Genomic DNA, 17,733 nt, shown 5'->3' with positions numbered 1-17,733 from the left:
GAACTTTATTCAAGAACACAGCAAAATGTTGAATGTCTTAGTTCCAGCAATTAGCTGGGCCGGGTCTGCAGGAGCTGTCTGTATAAATACACCACAGTGCAGCAGTTTCTTAAGTAAACACTAGTTCCATTTCATATGTTTTGTCAGCAGTATCTGCTCTCTGTCACAGATGGAGGCTCCTTCCCCCCCCCCCCCCCTCCCTTCAGTCATGTTAAACATACTGTTTTTGTGTCTTCTTTTCTAGGATATCCAGGAACTTCTGAAGGACTACAAGATCAAATATTGCTATGTGGATAAAAATAAAAAGACTGGTAATTTTATTTGTCTTTTAACTCCTACTGCACAGCCATGAACTGTTATAAAAGTGCAAGAATGACTGCAATGTAGTGAATAGCGCTCTTGCCTTCTGCATGTAGTTTGTATGTTCTCTGCATGTTTGTGTGGGTTTCCTACAGGGCTGTGGAGTCGAGGAGTCGGAGCAATTTTTGGGTACCTGGATTAGTGACCAGGCCATTTTTACTTAATTGGGCCACTGCAGCTTTAAGGCAAAGCTGCAGGGCCGCACAACACAGCACACAAGTGATTCCCCCCCCCCTTTTCCCCCCACCAACAGAGCTCTCTGTTGGTGGGGTCTGATCGCTCCCCCTTTTTTTATTTTTTTAAATAAAAAAAAACATATTTCTTTAAATGTTTTTCGTCCCCCAGTCAGCCAATCGCTGCGATCGCTTCTGTGTCACCCAGGGGGACAGCCGTGTCACACGGCTGTCCCCAGTACAGCACTACCCTATTAGACGTTTCGTCGTCTAAGCTCCGCCCCCCCAAACAGGAGATGTGCGCGCAATCTCCTGCTAGCCCCATAGACGGCCGTTCACGCCATTGGGCATGGAGCGGTCCTGGGGCTGCCGCACTGCTCACGCCAATTGGCGTGGAGCAGTCGGCAAGGGTAAAAAAAAAAAATGCTCTGAATTTAAACTGTAATTTTAAAAAAAAAAATTAAATTTTTTTTTTTTTTTTTTTTTTTTTTGAAATGTATGTAGGATTTTTTTTTTTTTTTTTTTTTTTTTTTTTTTACATAAGCTTCCTTTGCTCATGAAATTATTTAAATTGGGGTTGGTGACTACAGTAGTCCTTGCAGAGCTGTTTTGAATTCACCAAGAACCTTGTGTTAAAGAAAACCTGAACTGAAAATTAAAAGTCAAAATAAGCATACACAAGTCATACTTACCTTCCATGTAGTCTACTCCTCAGTGTCTTTCTCCTGTCCCGCGTCCTCTTTGTTCACTGTGATCAAGGGAATTTTCCGACCTCCATTTTGAAAATGGCCGTTACCCCATAACAGCTTCCTGGCCAGCACACAGTTAAACTGTAACATCGCCCACTTGAGCCATAGGGAAACATGGACATTATTTGGTACATCAGTTTTCCTCTCAGCTATATCTGACAGCAACTGATATTTTACTGACAGCAACTGATATATTTTGGATCTGACAAAATGTTGTCAGAACTGGAAGGGATCATTGTCAGAAGAAAATGGTGAGCTTCTGAGAGGAACTGATGGCAAGGTAACTATGTAATGTTCATTTGAAGTTACCTCATGTGTTTATTTTAAATATTTTTTACTCAGTACAGGTTCTCTTTAAGCAGAGAGTCCCTTCATTCTCCTGCCAAGTACCTGTACATCACTGTTAAGGCGGCTACGAACATCCAATACCTAGCAAACATTCGAGCGATCAGATAATTGGATCGGATTGGTTGTAAATAATGTCCATGGATGGGCACAATCGATTACGAACGATTATTAAAACAGTTGCCCTATTGGATTTTCGTCAAAGGAAAATTTTAATTTTTTTGTTGGTTGTGATAGATAGGAAGCAAAGATTGGTTCGTTGGTGGTATATTGAACGTTCTATTATAATATTTCACTTCCCATCAGAAATGTCTGATCTCTCAAATGATTTTTTGCTAGAAATTGGATCGTTAGTGGCCACCTTTATGGTGTCTATATAATCCCTGCCATGTACTGAGGAGGACCAAAAGTCTGAAACAGGCTGTCTACATGTGCAGTTGATGTGGCTCTGTAAAATTTAAAGGGACTCCGAGCAGTGCAGAAACTATGGAAAGATGCATATCATTTTAAAGCTCTCTTTCTCCTCTTTCCAATGATATACAAACTGCTGCCCTACGCCTTTTAGTTTTCTCTATTTTCGCGATCGAAATTGCCGCGGCGGCGACTTCGATCGCGAAAATAGAGAAAACTAAAAGGCGTAGGGCAACGATTTAGGTGTCGTCAGAAAGAGGAGAAAGAGAGCTTTTTCCTGCTGAATGGAGCTGCTGACTTTGAGAAAAAGTTGCCCTGTGTAATACAATATAACTATGGAAATATGGATATCATTTTAAAGCTCTCTTTCTCCTCTTTCTGACGACACCTAAATCGTCGCCCTACACCTTTTTAGTTTTCTCTATTTCGATTTTGCAATTTCGATCGCAAAAATAGCGAAAACTAAAAGGCGTAGGCCGGTGGTTTATATATCATTGGAAAGAGGAGAAAGAGAGCTTTAAAATGATATGCATCTTTCCATAGTTTCTGCACTGCTCGGAGTCCCTTTAAACCTATAGGCGTCCTACACACCAGCGGTTCTGGATGCAAGTCTGACTCTAGGGGCATAAAGAGATAATTAGGATATTCAGTAGAGGTGCATTGTGGGTAAGTTGTTCACTTAAAGCTGAATTATTGCAAGTACCTTCTGTTTTAAGAAGGCAAATCATACCAAGAATTGCTTTTTAGTAAGAGGGCTTTTACCCTGGAGGAACCCTCAAATACTTTTTGAATCTCTAGGAACCCTTGCAAGTAATTTTTTGGATCTCTAGGAACCACTGAATTTTGCAGGTGGTGTGGTCTTTAAAAGTGTGGCTGTGGCTTTTTATGTCACTACCCACTATTACAGTGCCCTTCATTATCTCTTCTTATTCTAGTGCTTTTTATTAATGTGTTCATTATTATTTTGAATGTACCGGTAATGCTTTTTACTGCACCCCCTATTAGTGTGCTCTCTATCATAATTCCCCCAACCCACCCCACAATCGGGAAAAATCCCAAGGAAACCCTGGAGAGTACTCAAGGAATCCTGGGGTTCCAGGGAACCCTGGTTGAGAAAGCCTGCTCTATATAATAAGATTCACTGGATCATTGTATCAGCTGGGTTCTGGTGCATAGATCTACCCCCTTGCAGAAAAAGGCCCTGTCCTTTTCTGTATCAGATATGGAAATATTAGATTGGAGCCTTGTAGTAGAGATAGGTCAGCGTGGCCAAGCCGACAGTCACTGTGCCACACAGGACCGGAATGTCACCAATTGAATGCAGAACGGGCACCGGGGATGCCATTTCAGATATAAAGGCAGAGGCCTTTTTCTGCAAGGTGGCGGGGCTACGCACCAGAAGTTGGCTAATAATTTTTTTCAGGAAGCATTTTCATCAGATGAATGGCAAGCATGTGCTCTGTATTGGCAAATGTCTCTGCAAACAGATCCCTGGAGCAATACAGCATATTTGTTCAATAGAGATCGGTACAGCTCCTACTGGGTCCGTAGCATTGAGCCCCAACTACAGGTTCTATAAGATGCCTATGAATAGCTTTTGTTATACTCCGATGATTTTCTCCATTACAAACTGAATACAGGCCTTGACGTCAAGCTGTGTCCTGCCTGTTTCTGCACTCCGTGTCAGATGCTGCCGTGCCCAAATATTAGTGTAAACAAGCTCTGGCTGATTTGGGATGGGCTGAGCATTAAGCCAGAGGAGCTGAGGCCTGTGTTCAGTGTGTAGCTGAGATTGTGACTTCCCTTCAGTACACAGAAATAAATTACAAATGTAATTGCAGGCTCTGTTATTCTGACCACACCAGTTAGGTCATGATAGATTAGATTTACTTGCAGAATGCTGTAAGATGTGTGACCCCTGGCCCAGATCAGGACTGCACTGCTGTGCCAGCCTGGGGCCATGCCCACCTTCACTTACCACATTGGATGAAACCAAGTGATGCTCTGATGAAGGGGCACGCACTTGTGTGACAAAGCCAGAAAGTGTTTAAACCTTCCACTCACTACTGTTCAATAACTTGAGGTGCGTAGACAAGCACAATGGTTGTTGCTCAAAGGGATTGAAACTCGATCCATCGGGCGACAGTTAAGGGTCGAGTCCTGTACAGCTGCCTATCTGCTACAGCATATCGATGTTCCTAGTTCTATGAAGAAAGGAGGAGAGACAATTGCCGGCTTCCAGGGGGAGGAGCAAGGAGGCAAACAATGCGCTTGCTTTGGTGTTCCTACAAATTTGTTTAAAGATTGAATGCGTTAAATCATTCTGACAACCTCCTGAGATTCTACAGTAGAATCCTTTTGTAGTAAACTCCAGGGGACCAGGAAAAAGAGTTTACTATATCAGTTTACTATATAGGAACTGGTCATACATTGTATATTTAAACAGATTAATTTCCCGGGACCTGAGGACTGAGTTTAATATATCCAGAGTTTTACTATACCAGAGTTTTCTGTAACGAGATTCTACTGTATTACCATTATTTTACCATTACCATTATTTTAAAACCAATAATAACTTTTTTTTTATTTTTAAGAATCCCAGAATTTTCTTTTTAGCTACCTAACGACCGTGTCACGCCAATGGGTGTGAATGCAGCCAGGACCGCCTAACTCTGATTGGCATCAAGTCCTGGAGCTGCAGTTTAGCAGGGAACGCGCGCGTGCATGTGCGATTGTTCCCTGCCGGTTCACTGTCTGCTAGCCGCGACCTGCAGACTGTTTCCAGCCAAAAGAGGAAAGCAATCCCCTTTTTGTTTACCTTTTTGTAATCTTCTTACAATACCTTTGCGATCTCCTGCAGTGCTGTACTGGGGGGGAGGGGGGGCACTCGTCTGTCCCTCGGATTGGCTGGGGAATGAAGCCCTCTCATAGGCTAATGCCTATGAGAGGCTGGAAAGGGAGCCGATCTCCATCCTGTGCCGATTTAGGGCAGCTAAGGAGGGAAAAGCCTCCCTTTTTGTAATAAAAAAAGAACAAAGATCGCAGCAGCGATCAGAGGCCTCCTGAAGAGTGTCCTATTAAGGACAAGAAAAGGAGGAAAACCTCATTTGTGTACTTAGTTCTAGGGCTGTGCAGCATGCTGACAAAGCTGCACAGCCCTCTATTGTGAAAAATGGTTTGGTCACTAGGGGGGTGCAAGCGTATGGTCCTGAAGTGGTTAAAAGCTTAAAAAAGCAGGTTTAATGCTGTATTGCCTCATGAATAATACAGCTTTCACACAGTCTGACACATTGAGTCCCATTCTATGAACTAATGACTTTTTTTTTTTTAATCCTCTCCCTGCACTCATGCACTCAGAAGCTTAGAATGAGGATTACCCTATAGGCCAATAACTGTCACTTGCATGCCTAAATGTTTAACTCTTTCAGGCAGAAAAGGAACACAGCCTAATTACTTGTATTCTTAGCACTGTACATCATCTCATCATGTCCTATATCACCTCGGGTACTCGTTAACATTTTACACTTGTTTGGCTAGTATTAGTTTGTGATGCCTGACAGGTACACTTTAAACTTCCTCTGTTTAACAAGTGTAACATCCAAGAAGTCCTCTCCCTGTGGATGAATTTACCTCTGGAGAACTCCTATCCAGGCTGCACGCTTCTGTGTTTACTGTTTAATGGAAGGTAATGCAGGCATATTAAATGCACGCTAAAGATCACTTCCAGTGCGTTGCGTAACATAACACCTCTTTCTCCCTGACCCAGCAGATATTGATCCCCTGCAGGACCCCGAATCTGCCAAATCGTGTATTTTCCAGGCTGCTACCCGTGGGAAATTAAATATTTATTACGTCCTGGTTGCCATATTGTGTCTATTCATGTACTCCATAAAGAACGGGCATAAAAGCATGCTGCTGTTGGATTAAAGTGTGACGAGTTTATTAATACCCTGGCCATATTCCGCTGAGCTTTACAGAGCTCATATCCTCTTCATGCATAAAACAGCAGGAGGGAAAATGGCTGTGTTGTCCCCAGCAACCAGATAATATTCTATATTCTATCTCACAACACTAATTTGTTGAAAAAGCTTCAGTTTTCCTACTTGTGTACTGCAAGGATTATCATTAGACATTATTGTGGTGTTGTCTTTTGTGTGGGTATAATCCACATCCATTCCACAGAGTCTCAAAAAAAATAATCTGAATCTGGGGCAGTCAGCATTTACTTTCAGTGGATTAATATAGGTCAGCGTTTTATCAACCTTTTTACCCTGGAGGAACCCAGCAAATATTTTTTGGATCTCAAGGAACCCCTGTATTTATTTTGCAGGTTGCATGGTGTGTAAAAGTAGGTGTGGCTGTGTATTGCACTACTCCATATTACAGTTTCTCTTTATTCCAGTACTTTTCATTAATGTGGTCATCTAACCCGCAGTTTAGTGCTTCTTTTTACAATACCCCCTATTATAATGTGCTCTATCATACTTCTCCCACCACCATGATGGGGGGGGGGGGGGGGGGATGCCAAGGAATCCCTGTAGTGTACTCAAGGAACCCTGGTTGAGAAAGCCTGGTATAGGGGAAAAACACAACATGACTAACAAAAAACGTCCTGCTCTGTGCGGTGGAGGTGGGAGTCGGTGGGCAATCTGTACTCCAAACAGAATGCTGTTGCCATGTTGTAAGTGCAAAAGGAGTTTTATGTCAGTTTTGGAAATTATTTGTTGGGTTGCCTTTCTGGTCACCTGACAGTCTGGGTCATGTGAGTTTCCCATACGTCTCTGTGGGGGAAGAAGGGTTATAGGCAGCCTGGACCAGACTGGAAGGAGTGTGATTTGCTGCCCTGGCCACACCCCCTCCCAGAATGTGCTACAGGAGGCTATGCCACTACCTGCAAAATAAAATTTGTTTCCTAGAGCTGAGCATTAAAGGTAAACTGTAGCAATATTTAATGGAGACCACTCCCACCGACCCTTCAAGATATATAACAATAGAAGCACTTTACTATTTGGTGTAGATTCTTCTATTTTACTATTGGCAATGCCAGTTGGCAGCCCTGCTGATCTTTCTGGTCAGAAGAGTCTTAAGGCTGCCATACACTGGTCGATTGCCACCAGATCGACCAACAGATAGATCCCTCTGATTGAATCTGATCAGAGAGGGATCTATTGGCTGCCCATACACGGCACACAGATTTTGAATCCATTTCAGCATGAAATTGATTCACAACCTGTGGAGCTGCCTGTGCCTGCCTCCCCCAGCCAGCAGCAATGATATTACCTGTCCCCCAGCGCCAGTCCCCGGGGCCATGCTGTCCCTTTCTCCAGCTGGCCTTTTTATCCATCTCCTTTTCACTTCCTGTCCCGTCCTGTGACAAGCAGAAGTTCAAACAGTAGAGGGCACTCTGCTTTTTGAGCTTCCCCTTCTTACAGGGCGGGACAGGAAGTGAAGAGGATGTGGAGAAGGACAGCACGGACCCGGGAACTTGCGCCTGCGGACAGGTAATGTATTGCTGTGTCGGTCATCGCCGAATTGATCGCTGCTAATGATGCGCTCCCGAACCGCCGGCGATCGAGCAAAATTTTCAGCCTGGATATATTGAATCAATTTCACATGGAAATTGGTCAATCGGCCAATACTTGCGTTAACGATTTAACAGCAGATTTGATTAGTGATCGAATCTGCTGTATATCGGCGGCAAATCGACGCTGTGTATGTGTACCTTTTTTTTAAAATACCACACCTGAAACAAGCTTTTAGCTAATTTTGTCATAGACCTTTAATTTGCATTCTTGATCAGGGTCTGTGGCTTAAAGTATTAGAGGCAGTGGATCAGCAGGACAGCCAGGCAATGTGCATTATTTAAAAGGAAATAAACATATCGGCCTCCATATCCCTCTCACCTCGGGTTCCCTTTAAGCAATGAACTCCTTTAAGAAAATCCCTTTTAAAAGTCAGTAGTTGTAAACCCCATATCTTCTTTCTACATTTGTGAGAACGTGAGTATGTGGAGATGCCATCTGTCTTAATATAGCAATTGTATAGTGAATGGCCTTGTGGATGTGTTGTGTATGTAGAGCTGTTGCCTTGTAATAATGACATTTTCTTGGAGACCCCTGCGCATGTTACTGAGCTGTAATGAGCACCTGTTTCTTCTCCCTCACTCCAGCCTTCATCACTCTGTCAAACGGAGAGCAAGCACAAGATGCTATTAGCAGATTCCACAAACTCCTCCTCCGGGACAAAGAGATTCTGGTCCAACTGCAGCCGACGGACGCTTTGCTGTGTGTCACCAACTTGCCTCCATTGTTCAGCAAGGAGGAGTTCGAGGAGCTGGTCCGGACTTACGGAAACATTGAGCGCTGCCTCCTGGTCTACAGCGAGCTCACCGGCCTCTCAAAGGGCTACGGCTTTGTAGAATACATGAAAAAAGACAGTGCCTCCAAGGCCCGCCTGGATCTGCTGGGCAAGCAGCTGGAAGAATTTACCCTTTTTGTGCAGTGGGTCGATGTCAATCAGTTGATGGCAGATTTCATTCACTCTAAGTGCCTGTGTGTTGACAAGCTTCCCAAGGACTACAGCAATACTTATGAGATGATGCAGATATTTTCCTCTCAGCACAAACCCGTGTTCTGCCAGGTACATCTATACATACTCCATAAGCCTGCATTTGGTGCAGCTGACAATAGTGCCTCCATATCCTCCTGGTAGGAGGAAAGTTTGAGATTTTTGATAATCCGAGCTCCACCCACTCAATCATGTGACCATGGTTTGGCCTCTGCCATGACACTATTTTACCATCATGGAGAGGTGTCACAACTTTCCCCCAACGCCTCCCCCCCCCCCCCCCCCCCCCTTTTGATTAAATTTACGATAAGCCTTTTATGAATTTCAACACACGTTAGCTGGTACTGATGCTGAAAGCGGACCTGAACTCATAAGCACAGTTTCCTGACAGTGGAGATGGCCAGTAAGATGCTAATAATTCTGCCTTGTATGCAAACTTAATGCAAACTGAGCGCAGCTTGAATTGGGTCAGTTGAGTGAACTGAGGCCTGGGACCCACTTGCTGCGTTTTTGCCAGCATTTGAGTTTTGAAAGACGCTCTCTCATTCACTTGAACTAGAATTGCAGCAAAATCGATGCAAACAATTTTGTCGTGATTCTTAGTCAAATGAGAGCGTTTTTCAAAACGCTAATGCTGGGAAAAACACTGCAAGTGGGTCCCAGGCCTAACTGCTATTTTTGACTTATCCAATGCCAAGCTACACATATACATTGCAGCAAATGTGCATGGAAGTTGGAATTATTTGCAACTCATTGACCTTATCGAACACCCATTCTTTTTTGTCAGCTGACAGCATTGCTATCTGTCATTCCCCTTCCCTGCTTCGATATCGCTGCTTTAGGACACTGAATCCCCACACTTCCTGGTTTGTGGAAATGAACAGAGGCGCCAAAAGGATAAAAGTAGCTAAAATTTAAAAAAACAAACCAAAAACCGGGGTAGGCAGTGGTGGATTCGCCCCCTCCAAGCAGACAAAAAAACAGGTTGATATATCAACAAGCAAATATATACGCTAATATATACGCTCCAAAGGGTCATGGCAATGCGTTTCACAGGTGTGGCCCTGCTTCATCAGGCAATAGGGGATGGAGCATACAGCAACAAGTGTCTGTCTCAGCCTAGCGCCTCTGTGGACAGATGAAGCGGGGCCACACCTGCGAAACGTGTTGCCATGACACCTTGGAGTGTATATATAAATACATTTGCTTGTTGATACATCAACCTGTTTTTGTGTCTGTTTTTGTGTCTGCTTGGAGGCGGTGAGTCCACCACTGCCTCCCCCGTTTGTTTGGTTTTTTTTAAATTTTATTTTAGCTACTTTTATCCTTTTTGGCGCCCCTGTTCATTTCCACATTGTTGGAGTCCACCCATGGTGGAAGGTTATTAACCCCTTGTTTCCAGATTTACAGAGTGCGACTTCTTCTTCATCCTGAGTGAGGTCAGGTCTAATCTCCCCACCTGCATTTATAGTGGTTGCCTTAGTGGTAACCCATGTTTGTGAGTGTAACTTTACATACTTGCCTCTCATCAGCCACATCAATCCAGTACATACTGCACTATATTGGGGTTTCATTTTCCTGGTTGTGTTCAGAGTTCTAAATTCCATCTAACTCGCATCACCTAAGAAGCACAAGTAGCCAGGCCCGTGGGAGGCATGTATTGCAGAAGTAGCCAGGCTCATGGGAGGCATGTATTGCAGAAGTAGCCAGGCCCGTGGGAGGCATGTATTGCAGAAGTAGCCAGGCCCATGGGATGCATGTATTGCAGAAGTAGCCAGGCCCATGGGATGCATGTATTGCACAAGTAGCCAGGCCAGTGGGAGGCATGTATTGCAGAAGTAGCCAGGCCAGTGGGAGGCATGTATTGCAGAAGTAGCCAGGCCCATGGGAGGCATGTATTGCAGAAGTAGCCAGGCCAGTGGGAGGCATGTATTGCAGAAGTAGCCAGGCCAGTGGGAGGCATGTATTGCAGAAGTAGCCAGGCCCATGGGAGGCATGTATTGCAGAAGTAGCCAGGCCAGTGGGAGGCATGTATTGCAGAAGTAGCCAGGCCAGTGGGAGGCATGTATTGCAGAAGTAGCCAGGCCAGTGGGAGGCATGTATTGCAGAAGTAGCCAGGCCAGTGGGAGGCATGTATTGCAGAAGTAGCCAGGCCCATGGGAGGCATGTATTGCAGAAGTAGCCAGGCCAGTGGGAGGCATGTATTGCAGAAGTAGCCAGGCCAGTGGGAGGCATGTATTGCAGAAGTAGCCAGGCCAGTGGGAGGCATGTATTGCAGAAGTAGCCAGGCCCATGGGAGGCATGTATTGCAGAAGTAGCCAGGCCCATGGGAGGCATGTATTGCAGAAGTAGCCAGGCCCATGGGAGGCATGTATTGCAGAAGTAGCCAGGCCCATGGGAGGCATGTATTGCAGAAGTAGCCAGGCCCGTGGGTCGCATGTATTGCAGAAGTAGCCAGGCCCATGGGAGGCATGTATTGCAGAAGTAGCCAGGCCAGTGGGAGGCATGTATTGCAGAAGTAGTCAGGCCAGTGGGAGGCATGTATTGCAGAAGTAGCCAGACCCATGGGAGGCATGTATTGCAGAAGTAGCCAGGCTCGTGGGAGGCATGTATTGCACAAGTAGCCAGGCCAGTGGGAGGCATGTATTGCAGAAGTAGCCAGGCCCGTGGGAGGCATGTATTGCAGAAGTAGCCAGGCCCATGGGAGGCATGTATTGCAGAAGTAGCCAGGCCCATGGGAGGCATGTATTGCACAAGTAGCCAGGCCAGTGGGAGGCATGTATTGCAGAAGTAGCCAGACCCATGGGAGGTATGTATTGCAGAAGTAGCCAGGCCTGTGGGAGGCATGTATTGCACAAGTAGCCAGGCCAGTGGGAGGCATGTATTGCAGAAGTGGCCAGGCCCATGGGAGGCATGTATTGCAGAAGTAGCCAGGCCCATGGGAGGCATGTATTGCAGAAGTAGCCAGGCCCATGGGAGGCATGTATTGCAGAAGTAGCCAGGCCCATGGGAGGCATGTATTGCAGAAGTAGCCAGGCCCATGGGAAGCATGTATTGCAGAAGTGGCCAGGCCAGTGGGAGGCATGTATTGCAGAAGTGGCCAGGCCAGTGGGAGGCATGTATTGCACAAGTAGCCAGGCCCATGGGATGTTAGAGCAGTTGTAAACATTAATGGTAAATTTTAATACTGCAGCAGTCAGGTTGATAATTATAGAGAAGCAATGGGATGCCCAGGCTATTTGTTTCTCAGCACTATTTGTGTTTTCCATAGTTCTCCTTCAGTTTTCTTCCTCTCCCCTCTGGATACTGCCAGTCATCAGGCCAATCCGATGTGATTATGTGACACTTGTCATAGGATGGGGGAGGAGTTTGGCCCGTTCAGACCTCAATTCAGTCAAATCAAAATACTGCTTTTGCCATTCAGATAGCGTTAAAAGCATGAGCTTGGACTTAAGGTTGATCCGAGATGAACTTTTACTCATTGCATAATTGTGTTCCTTTCCTATTGTTTATAGGGCATTCCTCAAGCCAAATACTTTTTTGTTTTAGTTTTAATACTCGAATTCCCTATAAACGAAACAAGCCACGCCCACAGGTTTTCAGAGAGCTAAGGCATTTTCAAACCGTAGCAAGGGCTCATGGGAGCTCAGTCTGGGCAGGAGGAGGGGGAGGTATTACTAGCCAGATATTTTCAGAGGCAGAGAGGAGGAGGGGGTGGATTAGGTTTTTTTTACTCAAGATTCAGATAAGCCTGCCTCTGTGTAATGTTTACAAACAACATGGCTGCTGTCATTGTATCACAGGAAGAAATGATCATATTCTATTGAAGCTGTTTGCAGCTAGATTTGCTGTGTAAACTATCTAAACTTTATACATATAGACAAGTTACTTGTTATAGTTAGTTTTTCATCTCTGAGCCGCTTTAAAGGTGCGTACACACCCACGACAGCAGCCAACAACGGGTCCGTCGGCACCTCCCGCCGGGCGGGTTTTCAGCAGACTGTATTGCATGTGTATGCACTGTTGGCGGACTGATAAGGCTGTTCCTGAACGATCCGCCGGGCAGATCGTTTAGAAACAGCCTTATCAGTCCGCCGACAGTGCTGAAAACCCGCCCAGCGGGAGGTGCAGACGGACCCGTCATTGGCTGCTGTCGTGCATGTATGCACCTTAAGGGCCCGTTTCCACTATAGCGTTGCGGAATCGCCGGCGAATCACCGCAGGCAGATCGCATGCGGGTGCGATTTCGCATGCGTTTTTTGCTGCGATTTCGCATAGGTAAGGCTGTATGCGAATTTAACCATGTCACTGCCTGTGTAAATTAACATTAATACCTATGCGAAATCGCATGCGAAATCGCGGCAAAAAACGCATGGGGAAAACGCATGCGATTTCCCTATTAAATACATTGCGTGCAATTCGCCTGCATTCCACACGCAGGCGAATTCTGAGGGCCCTACCATGCAGATTTTTTCTGCACAGAAAAACGTGCGGGGAAACGCACAAGTGGAAACAGTCCCATCCACTTGTACTGACTGTGCGAATACGCATGCGGGCAACGCATGCGGATTCGCGATAGTTGAAACGGGCCCTCAGACACTTGAACTGAGAGGGATAAGGAGGCTGCCGTAATTATTTACTTTTAAATTATACCAGTTGCCTGGCTGTGGTTCTGATCTTTAGCCTTTAAACCTTTTAGCCAAAGACCCTAAATAAGCATGCTTATCAGATGTTTTTGAGTGAAGTCTAACTGGATTAAAAAACTGTAATGAGAGGTATATAGAGGCTGCCTTATTTATTTTCTTTTACACAATACCAGTTGTCTGGCTGTCCTGCGGATCCTTTGCCTTTAATACTTTAAGCCATAGACCCTGAACAAGCATGCAGCAGATCAGGTTTTTTTGACTTTATTGTCAGATCTCGTAACATTATCTGCATGCTTCTTTCTGGTGTTAAGGCCCATACACACGTCGGATTTCCGCGAACCACGGGTCGTTTGAACGCCCCGTCGTTCCGTCGTTCGCCCGCTAAATCGGGCGTGTGTACAGACTGTCGGTCACTTGATAAGGGTGAGTTTGAGCGATCCGCCCGGCGGATCACTCACCCTTATCAAGCGAACGACAGTGTGTACACACGCCCGATTTAGTGGGTGAACGACGGGGCGTTCAAACGACCCGCCGTCCGCGGAAATCAGACGTGTGTATGGGCCTTAAGTCATACACTACTGCAGCCAAATAGATCAACAGGGCTGCCAGGCAACTGGTATTGTTTAAAAGGAAATAAATATGGCATCCTCATATGCTTCTCACTTCAGGTGCCCTTTAAAACCATGCTCGTTTCATGTGTGCGTGATTCATATTCTACTATAGCCAAAGAGAGCAGGAGGACTGGCAGGAAACTATTAAAGCGGATCTAAACCCAGAACGTCCTCTTTTCTATAAAAGATAAGCAACTGCATAGTAACCTTTTAAAGAAAACATTTGATACAGCTTACAGAACTCCTACAATAAATCTGCATTGTCTACTTCCTGTTTTCATGGGAGCACAGAAAGTTAACCTGCTGTTTACACCAGTGGTCCTCAAACTAAGGCCCGCGGGCCGAATGCGGCCCCCTGAGGCTTTTTTACCGCCCCCCACATGCAAAATGTATTACTTATAGATGCGGTCAGTTTTATATATTTAAATATTGGTGGTCCACATATAGAATAGCAGTGCTGGCACCACCCATCCACATGGAAGCCAGAAAGCAGTAATTTTGCTGGTTTCCAATCAAATTCCACATCAGGTGACACTGTTGTCCAATCGGACTTCAGTTTCTCACCTGGGTATGCGTCACTGTCTGGCCCGCAAAGACGTCATTTTATGTATACTTCGGCCCCCCAGCAGTCTGAAGTATGTTGACCCGGCCCTCGACCCAAAACGTTTGGTGACCCCTGGTTTACACATTGGCCTGTCTCAACAGTACACCTGTGGCACAGAGCTGACAGCTCACATTACACTTGTGATTACTTGCTGAGAGGGTGAAAACACACAGGGTGGACATGGTGGATTTCTGTGTTTTTCCTGTCTCCTGTGTAAGAGTTTAGGTCCGCTTTAATGTATAAAAGGAAATGAATATGGCAACCTCCATATCCCTCTAACTTCAGGTGTCCTTTAAAGCCTGTATGGATAGGTAATAACTTGCACTAATCAACATGATTGGTTGGAGCTCAGAGAAGCTCTTTTGCATAGATAACTGGAGTTACCCAACTCTTCCTGTACTGGAAACAATATTAGACTTGTCTCTGCTCCTAATGTTTTATTTCTTAGCTGTACTACACATACAGATCATTATCCTATTTTTTTTCCAGTTCAGTGTCTCTTTAACTTGTAGTTTGGAGCTCTGCCATTATCTCCTTATGATTAGACAGGGCTATTCAGTAATATTGTAGGAAAGGAGAGCTGGTATCTGCCCATAGAAACAGTTTGCTCTCATTGTCTTTACTTGAGAGGGTGCAGAGTGGATCAGCACAGCGATGGCATTTTAAGGCAGAGTACATGAGTGGACTGAATGAGCACTGGAGAATGGCCTACTGGGATACAGTTAGGCCAGCGATTTTTCTGAGTGATTTGCGATTTGAAAACTCTTGCTAATGTAATGCTATGGGTGTGATCCCACTAGAGGGGGATGTGATTTTATAAAAATCCCCCATAGCACTGCATTAGCAAGAGCTTTTTCACAAATCGCTAGCGATTACAAATCGCTCCTAGTGGGTTTCTGGCCTTTTAAGTGCCAGTCAAGTAAAATGAAATGCCAGCATCGCTTAAAAAAAAAATAGGGGGGGGGGAGGGGTTGGGGGGAGGGGGGTTTGGGGAATATTATGTATAATCGTATGTGGGAAGTCACAATTAAGATTTAGCTTATTGTGCAATAGGGAAGTGCAATTGTATTTGGGGATTAAACTCCACAAAGCTGTAACTGTGGGTGAGGCTTAATTTGAGCTCTAGGCCAAACCCAGATGACTCACAATTGTACATCTGTGGGTTGCCAAATTTACAAAAAGAACCGTGACAGGTACAGCTGATCGGCAGAGTGACTCAGTCTGCTTATAGACATGTCAGTATTAAAGGGTGATGTCTCCGTCAGGGCCTGTTTGCGGTTTTACATTGCTGTGCTGATTTCTTTGACGTGCTATATACACAAGTACATTAGACGGCGTGATCTGGTCACTCCTGTGATGCGTAGAACTGCTTATTGAAATTTGTTTTGTCTGCAATGCAGTGCAGTCCCACTCAGTATTATTGGATCAGGTGCAGGGCTGCAATGGAAAGCTACGCAGGTGCCATGCATTTCTGTGAAACGCTGCCACCTGCATGGCAAAGCAACACGAAGTTATGCACAGGCCCAAACCATTCCCAACACCATTAAAACACAAGGCAAGGGATGCTTTACTGTATCCCAACAGTGGTGAGGATAAACCCTGCTTCATTCCACAATGCAAAAGGTCTTAATGCAGTAACGTATAGGATGGTGTAATGGTTAAGGGCTCTGCCTCTGACACAGGCAGCATGGGTTTGAATATTGGCTCTTCCTGTTCAATAAGCCAACACCTATTTCAGTAAGGAGTCCTTGGGCTAGACTCTCTAACAGTGCTACTGCCTACTGAGTGTGCCCTAGTGGCTGCAGCTCAAGAACTTTGAGTCCACCTGGAGAAAAGCACAATATGAAGTCTTGTCTTGTAAAGTGCTTTTCTCCTATAGAACTCAAAGTGCATACATATGTCTCCGATCAATACATAGTTGCAGGGTGGGCTGCGTTACAGAGGAAATGTCAAGCATTTGTGAATGCCAGACTTAACGGGTGGCTTTTCAGTTTGGACATAAATGCTTCCAGGGATGGAGATGATGGAGATTGGGTGTGGCAGGGAGTTCCAAGGTGTAGGGGCAGCATGACAACGCTTAGTCTCCAAAGGTTTTGAGAAGGACTCTGTAATTTTATTATGTAAGATATACAACCTCTTTGTGATGATCTTTCTATTTCAGCTGGCAGAAGATGAAGATGGTGGTTGTGGCGGGTTTGCTGTGGTTGAATATGAATCTGCCAGGCAGGCAGAAGAGGTGAGAGACGCAATGGATGGCATCATTGTGGATGGAAGCAGAATCCAGGTCTCTTACTGCGCTCCGGGGTCCCCAGGCCGGAGTATGTTAGCCACACTCATAGCGGCACAAGGCATGGTAAGTCACCAGACATGCATATGCTTGTTATCTGTGTTACGCTGCTTCCTGTGAGATCTTCACCCTGACCTCTGACTCTGTGACCAGCTGCAGAACAACAGGAAAGGATTGCTGCCTGAGCCCAATCCAGTCCAGATTATGCAGAGCCTCAATAATCCAGCCATGCTGCAGATGCTGCTTCAGCCACCACAGCGTGGAAAGTCAGGAAAGCATGGTGAGCTTCCTTTTATGGTGCCTTGTATCCACAATAAGGCAGATCACACCTTTTAGCATTTCTGAGATTATATTGTTATTTCTTAGGTTCTTCTGGACGACAGAACTTTGTTAATGCAACAGTCAGCCAAGCACTTTTACAGCTCAACAAACTTCAGGTGAGTCGTTGAAGTTTACTATTGTCATGTTGGACAGAATGGGCCCACTTATGTAACCCATGTGAAAATCTTTTTAGACCGTAAGGGATCCAGCAAACATGGCTAGGATTTATTGAAATTAATCTGTGTCTAGTGTCAGGCGATATAAGTTTTTAAAGTGAACCTAAACTGGCCCCCCCAAAAAGTTTAACTTACCTGGGGCTTCTACTAGCCCCCTGCAGCCCCCCTGTTCCCGCACTGCCACCAAGTGTCCTTCCAGTCCACCGCAGCCCCCCTGTGCCTGCACTGTCACAAAGTGTCCCTCTAGTCCACCACAGCCACCCCTGTGCCCGCACTGTCACCGTGTCCCTCCAGTCCACCGCAGCCACCCTGTGCCCGCGCTGTCAGTGTCCCGCCAGTCCACCGCAGCCCCCCTGTGCCCGCACTATCACCAAGTGTCCCTCCAGTCCACCGCAGCCCCCCTGTGCCCGCACTGTCACCAAGTGTCCCAGTCCACCGCTGCCCCCCTGTGCCCGCAATGTCACCAAGTGTCCCTCCAGTCCA

The 17,733-nt window shown here is 45.6% G+C and overlaps 1 protein-coding gene across 1 annotated transcript in view; it reads left to right on the top strand.

The window, feature by feature from the left end:
* The window catches only part of RAVER2 (ribonucleoprotein, PTB binding 2), a 100,271-nt gene that overhangs the window by 27,101 nt on the left and 55,437 nt on the right, over window positions 1–17,733 (top strand). Inside the window, exons 2-6 of the mRNA XM_068239309.1 lie at window positions 245–311; window positions 8,208–8,677; window positions 16,628–16,819; window positions 16,907–17,033; window positions 17,120–17,190. Coding sequence (XP_068095410.1) covers window positions 245–311; window positions 8,208–8,677; window positions 16,628–16,819; window positions 16,907–17,033; window positions 17,120–17,190 — 927 coding nt within the window. The remainder of the gene's footprint in view (window positions 1–244; window positions 312–8,207; window positions 8,678–16,627; window positions 16,820–16,906; window positions 17,034–17,119; window positions 17,191–17,733) is intronic.

The sequence above is a fragment of the Hyperolius riggenbachi genome, chromosome 6 (genome assembly GCF_040937935.1).
Source record: "Hyperolius riggenbachi isolate aHypRig1 chromosome 6, aHypRig1.pri, whole genome shotgun sequence".
In the NCBI taxonomy this organism is placed as follows: Eukaryota; Metazoa; Chordata; class Amphibia; order Anura; family Hyperoliidae; genus Hyperolius; species Hyperolius riggenbachi.
Note: the sequence above shows the minus strand (reverse complement) of the source record. Positions and strands in the feature narration are given on the sequence as shown.